The sequence below is a fragment of the Hemitrygon akajei genome, chromosome 5 (genome assembly GCF_048418815.1).
Source record: "Hemitrygon akajei chromosome 5, sHemAka1.3, whole genome shotgun sequence".
Taxonomy (NCBI): Eukaryota; Metazoa; Chordata; class Chondrichthyes; order Myliobatiformes; family Dasyatidae; genus Hemitrygon; species Hemitrygon akajei.
The window spans coordinates 154,049,102-154,056,063 of NC_133128.1; the positions used below are offsets into that span (position 1 = coordinate 154,049,102).

A 6,962-nucleotide genomic window follows, 5' to 3' on the forward strand; every position below is an offset into this window, starting at 1 on the left:
ATAGTTTTGTTCACATGACAACAAAACAGATATCTGAGTTTATAATCTTCAGCACAAAACTATGTATTTTGTGTAATTAAATAAAAGGTCAACAATTGAGTCTGGTTGACATGTATGATCAGTTGTATTGTCAGCTGAAAGGGTAACATGTAGGTCCTCCTGGTTTACTTTTCAAAAATGTTTTTGGGATCAAGATAAAATTGCTTTTTTTTTTGTTTTCCCTAAGTGACAGTTTAGAATGGTGTAGAATCATGTATAGATTGGGTGCAGGGCAATTCAGTTAAACATTCAATTACCCAGTCTTCATATTTTTTTCTTGGTACTAGCTACAATTCACTTAATTTGTTGAAACCAATGTCAGTTTGGACTGATCAATAGTGAATGTCCACTTTCTGGGCTCATCCCATTGTATCACAATTTTACATTTTCCCCACCTTTCACTATTTTTCAACTCAACCATCCAGTTTGAATTAAATATGGGAAACTTCAGAACTGGGAAACATATTCCCAGTCTTTTGTTTTTAACCCATGCAGTCTGCAGATTTTCAGCGTGCAACTAATCAGTTCTTCAGCAATCTAAAAGCCAATTTTAATGATTTTGCTCTCACTGAAGTTAAGCTGCAGCAGGCACAAAGGCCATTTGGAATTTTAATGTTTCATACCAATTACCAAAGTTCAACATACCCCAAAAATTAGTCACATCTGAAAATATTTGAACTATTCTTGAAACTCCCGATTGAATGGAGAAAAATTAAAAGAGGGAACTGGGAAGGTGCATGGATTATTAGAATCATGGTGTTTCTTTCAAGTGGATGGAAGAAAGGAAGTCTTGTGATGAATCTTGAATGTCAGTGACACCTTACTTTGAGGATTGTATACAGTTCTGATGAGGAGAATAATACATTCGTAGAAGGCAAATGAGTTGTTCATTGATTCCAAAAAGGTGCACTCTTGTGAGAAAATGTTGTGCTGGTTGGGCTCTTTGGAGTTAGAATGAAAGGTGAGCTTATTAAAATATAAAAGAATGAAGAGGAAAGGATAGAACCAGAGAAGGTACGTAGTTGGTTGTTCAGTTCATCTTCAAGTGCAATCTGAGTTTAAAGCATGTTTGTTTAGCTAGAGGGAATGGGTCAGAATGGAAGATGGTATTAGTGGCCAAGAGACTGTATGTGGCAGGTAGCGCAAAGTGAATGGCTTCAGGTTTCCAAGTCTTCAACTGGACACAATTGAAATCTTTTATCAGAAAATGGGCTGCTCCACAGAGGTCCACAAGTGAATTTTGTCCATAAATTATAAAATACACAAGAATCATTGGATATGGTAACCATACCTCCATGGAACCTTAATGAATGGCATCAAAGGCACATGAGAGAACAATTACCAAAAGTAGGCAGAGAAAACAAGCTAGTTCTGCCACTTGTAGGAGTGAATTGTGTGTAGGTAAACTTCTGGTTGGAAGTTTACGATCTGAGGAAGAATAAAATGAAATGATTGAGGAGTGGAGTAAATGGGCATTTGTCGCTGGGCCTGTGCTGCTAAATTCTGATAGGTGATTTCATTCCTGTTGGATATTTTCATTTATTTGCATTTAGCAGTCAATGCTTCTGTCATTTTGCACAGATAGTTCATTTACTGAGAAGTTGCAAAGGAACATTTATCAGTCGGCATCCTCACTTCTGACCTTGTGTCATTGACAAAGCAGTTGACTATATTTGTACCTAAGATACCACCCTCAAGAACTCCTACGGTGTTGACCAGGGATAGGGAATATTGATCTCCACCACCATAACATCTTCCTTTGTGTAAACTACAATTTCAGACACTGTAGTGTTTCCTTTGGCCTCCCACTGATTTCTGTTTTATCAAGGACGGTTTCTTAATGCTGCCACAGTCACTACTTTTCTATCTTTGGAATCCAGTTCATTTATTTTGATAGTGTTACGAACCCCGTAACTGGGTGTCTTACCAGCAAAGATAGGAGTATCCGTTGAAGTCTGATGATACTATTTTTAACAGTATTTATTAGTAAAAATACACAAAAATAATATCAATGCAAATATACAGATAATATATGTCATCAATACTAAACCTAAAAGTGCGGGTATAATAATAATCAATAAGAAATAAGCTCTATCATTGTCTAGGGGATAATGAATTGTCCGATGGAAATATAAAGTTCAGTTCAGTTCATACAGGCTGCAGTCGTTGTTGATCACTGTGTTGCAATTGTTGGAGAGAGAGAGAGAGAGAGAGAGAATAACTTGCTGACTTTCCTTTTACGATCTTGATCCGTATCCGTCCTTTAGCTAGACCGTTCCGTGGAGGACTCGTCACCCAGGCAAGGGTGGACACACACACAAGCCCCCACCGGTCTCGTAGCGTCTCTCCTGGTGCGTCTGTGGGGTGTTCCCCCAGACCCTACTTTTATTCCCACTCACGGGGTCTCAGATGTCAATCAGGTTGGGATGATGCAATCCCTCAACCAGTCCACTCTGGCTGCCCCCTGAGGGGTTTCAATGAATAGTACAGTACTCAATACACAATTCCTTCTCCAAGAGACAATAGCAGTAATCTCTCTTTGTCAATAGGAGACATTCCACCTTGTGTATTCTGGCGTTGTCTCTCTCTCATTACTGACAATGCTGTGTATCTCTCTCATTTCCTGGGTATCAGACCCAAAATAATAGTGATCTTGCGATTCTCAAAAGGGGCGGGGCGGGCATTGGTGATTCTGTACCCTTCTGCCCATCAGAGTTGCTCCTCATTCGTAACAATAGTTACATTAACCAACCTGAACAGATTATTAACGAGTAGTCTGACAAGCTGGTAACTAGCAAGGCTGGACTTGTCTTGCGTTTGTGAACAGGCTGTACCCGAGAGATTTTCACCCATTCTAGTAGATGCCACTATTGCAACTGTACTGGAACAGCTAATGCTGAAGCACATCTTCAATGCCACGATGGCGTCGCAGTTAGCATGACACTATTACAGCTCAGGCTGTCAGTGAAGAGTTCAATTCCAGCCTCTCCCTAAAACGTGTGGTTTTCTCTGGGAGCTCCAGTTTCCCCCCACGGTACTGGTAGGTTAATTGGTCATTGTAAATTGTCATGTGGCTTAAGCTAGGGTTAATTGGGGGTTGTTGGGTGTTTCTGGAGAAGCACGGCTCGAAGGGCCAGAAGGTTCCACTCCATACTGTATCTCTAAACAAAATAAATAGCCAAAGTGAACTACCTAATGGGCACTTGTGCTTGAAAATGGTGCAAATGCTTCAGCCTCTCTTTCAGCTATCACAGGGGCAGGGAATATTGTTAGTCTGCTCCTCCTATTAACCATTGAATAGCCCACTACCATCACGATCAGGTGTGGCAAGACCTTCAGATATCTGAGGATAAGGAACCCGTGTACACTACCTCACTATTTTGTCACACTACTTAACTTAGATTTTCTTTTCCTTATTGTAATTTGTAGCTTTTCATTACATATTGCACTGCTGTTTTCATATTAAACCCAATTCTGATCTTAGTGAAATCAGTTGACTCAGAACTAAAATTAATCACTGAAATCAAGTTTTACTATTATTCCTTTTAAGTGATTAAAAGCCACTTCACTACAATAAACTGAACCACATTCAATATATACTTCATCTGTATCTGCAGCAGCTTCTACAGGGCTAAACAAAGGTATTACTGTCTTTGTAAGTTTTTTTAAACAATCACTATATCCTGCAAGATGGAGTACTGCAGGTCTACCCCGTCAGTGAGTTACACATTGGCAAATTGACAAAGCTGGACTTGGTACAGATTGTGCCGTTGCCTGTATCAGGAGTCTGTCCATGAAGGTGGTGTGCAGCCTAACAGCAAGTCTTAGTCACTTTTCTTGTGGAATACTGCAAGTCCAATTCACTGATTTACTGGCAGACAGTGGCAGGGCAGTGTGGTGCAGCGTCTAAGTTAAAGTTGGTGCTGCCCCAGTGTTTGCTCAGCAGAAAATAAGGCTTATTGTGTTTAACTACAGACTGCCACTATGTTCATGAACTCAGGGGCTTGGACTATATTTTTGTGTGACTGTATTTTACTAATATCTTATTACTTGTGACCTTGTATACATGCTAAGTGTGCCTTGTGCTATGTGCGTTCTTGTCGGTACTGTGTTTTACACTTGGCCCCAGAGTAACACTTTTGTTTGGCTGCATTCATGCAAGTTGAATGACCTAAACTATAGTTATTGAGCAACTGCCCCAGTTGCCAAGGGCATAATTGCAGCCTTTGGTTTATTTATTGTTCTTGGGGGAAATAAAATCTTAAAACGTGAACAAGAACCCTTCCAGTTCAAGAATTTTATTCACTAGTTTATACTTCCAGTATAAGTGGAAACTCCTCAAAGCAGGATAGAGAAACTTCAGGTTTACTGTTGATTTTATTGTACTGTACCAAAGTTCAAAACAAAATTATTTACAGACTGGAACAAAAAGACGAGTAGTTCACGGAATGGTCAGTTCATGAAACTGACAGCAACATCCAACGTCTATTCTGTGTATTTTCCAAGAATATCTCCATCCCTGAACAAGAAGTAATCCTGAAAAGGGGAGGGGGGGGGGGAAGAGAAGGAAAAGATACAGATTATTGACAGGTACTGAGATACAGAGAAGAGCTCATCTTGCATACTGTTCATACAGATCAAATCATTACAGTGCATTGAGGTACAACAAGGTAAAACAGTAACAATGCTAAATAAAGTGCAACAGCTAGAAAGAAAATGCAGTGTAGGTAAATAAAGTGAAAGATAACAAGGTAGGTAGTAAGGAACTACTTAGTAGTCTTATTTCAGTAGTGTAGGCAGTGTCAAGGAAAATAACTTACTCGTGTTCAAAATATGGATGATAGTACTAACCTTATCTTCTAAAACCACTTTAGTTCCTCCATATTCAGGGAGTAGAACGGTTTCACCAACTTTTACGCTAACTGGCTGTACATCTCCATTCTAAAAAAAATGAAGAAGTGTTACTCTGGGGCCAAGGTGTAAAAGGCAATCCATCACTGCTCCCTCCATCTTACAACAACCATCCTGAGTAACTTAGAAAAAGCCCACATTCCAAAGAACATTACAATTACCTTGATTACAGATGAGGTAAGATTTGAGTACATCTTCAACACAAATAACATTCACTAAGAGCCTCTGCAGTAAAATTACAACTGTAACACTTTGTTTTGAAAGAGTATACATTTTGAAACTTCCATCAGGGTTACATTCCCTTAGAGTGCAACATTTCTCATTGTTAACCAAATTTTGAGCTCTGAGACCAGGAAAATCCTTTCTCTTACAATCAGAAAACTTCACTTAGTTTACAACTGAGTTTAATGTTAAAAAATTGCCAGATATTGAAACAGGGAAAGTGAAGAATGTGGCTAACAAGTAGTCACTTCATTTAGAGGCGAACCTTTACTCGACCCCCTGGTCCAACTGCTACCACTGTTGCTTGCAAAACTTTTCCCTGAGACTTTTCTGGAATCATAATGCCACCTTTCGTCATGGTTTCTGCTGCAACTTTTTCCACCAGAACACGGTCAAAGAGGGGAAGAAACCTTTTAAATGCTTGACCTGCCTGTTGAAATAAGCAAAAGAAATTCAGTAACTTATTAACCAAGATTACAAAATATATTTCTTAAAAATCATTATAAACCTACATTCCTTAACATAGTCATTACATTTATGAATAACGATCAAAATTATTGGGAAAAATCTGCAATTATTCAGTTGGGCAAATTGTTGCCATATTTGTAGCTTCTTTTTAAACTTGAAACAATAAAATAGAAGTCACTAAAGTTAGATGAAGAAAAGCAGGTTTAAAAAAACATTTTCGATTACAGACTGGTTCAGTTGTATGTGTGTTAACATTACAGGCGGGAAAAAAATCGCCTGAAAATGTGAACACGGGAAAATTACAATGGCACTTCTCAAGAGAAAATTCATGATAAATGACAAAGATTGTAACGGTGTTAACCACACACACAAAATGCTGGTGGAACACAGCAGACCAGGCAGCATCTGTTAAAGTGTTAACACTTTCTTTGTAACAACATAAAATAGAAGTTGATAAAATTATTTTATAAAAGCACGTGTGAAAGATATATTCGATTATAGACCAACTCAGTAGTATGTGTAGTAACATTACAAGTGGGGGGAATCGCATGAAGCTATTAACATAGGAAAAATCACATTTTTAGTGAAGATTCATAATAAAAAACTTGTTTTTTTGGCAACACAAGCCCCCCCCCCCGCCCCCGCCACCACAAGGCAAAAAATGAGCATTTGACCTTGTAGACACTCCCAACCTCACACAAGGTCGCTCATGTAAAATGTACGTTAACAATATTAGCTACTCAAAGTCATTCAAATACCAATTCAGGATACGATAGCAATAATGTATCAACATCTTCAATCAACAGCGAATGTTACCAATTGGCTTCCGATACCAACGTGGATCAGAAATCACTATCGCTCATTCTGACTGTAATCACTACTATCGTTGTTAATAGCTTTACTTCTATACTAATGGATCCAGCTGCTTTTTGAACAATCTCCACTAAAAGCATATGAAAAAATACTGAGGCATACAAGTTTAAAAAGGGCGCTGACACCATATGACGTTATCATAAAGACTGGATTTATCAAGCCTCCCTCAATGAAGTACATAGAGAAAGCTCGAAACGTGCCTTTTAATACTTACCATTTCTACTCTTTCTCTTCGAGCAAGCTCTGTAAATCACACAGCTTGTCTGCAGCCTCCTCTCCGCAGCAGCAACTATGGCAGCCGTTCCACGTGAAGAAATAGCCTTCGAACCCGGCGGCGTGACCTCGAACGTCAGGAGAAGGTTGCATTTCATCAGAACGCAACTTCTAGAACCTCGGGCTTCCCTGCTTTTCATTCACAAAAAAAAAATTAAAATTCACATAGCCGCAAC

General features: G+C 39.0%; 1 protein-coding gene across 1 annotated transcript; it reads right to left on the reverse strand.

The window, feature by feature from the left end:
• Nucleotides 1-4,397: 4,397 nt before the first annotated feature.
• hspe1 (heat shock 10 protein 1) lies at nt 4,398-6,881 on the reverse strand. The gene is made up of 4 exons (XM_073046931.1): nt 6,728-6,881; nt 5,438-5,602; nt 4,891-4,980; nt 4,398-4,575 (listed from the first exon to the last, which is right to left on the reverse strand). The coding sequence occupies exons 1-4, from the start codon at nt 6,728-6,730 to the stop codon at nt 4,525-4,527; spliced, it is 309 nt and encodes a 102-aa protein (XP_072903032.1). The 5' UTR covers nt 6,731-6,881; the 3' UTR covers nt 4,398-4,524.
• Between the last annotated feature and the right edge of the window lie 81 nt (nt 6,882-6,962).

Bases quoted from the DNA above. Each gene is read 5' to 3' on its own strand.
- hspe1 (XM_073046931.1), bottom strand. The intron at 4,981-5,437 runs GTTCGCCTCTAA...CATTTTTTTTAG, and splicing joins GACCAGGGGGTCGAGTAAAG to AATGGAGATGTACAGCCAGT. The intron at 4,576-4,890 runs GTTAGTACTATC...TCCCCTTTTCAG, and splicing joins AAGTGGTTTTAGAAGATAAG to GATTACTTCTTGTTCAGGGA.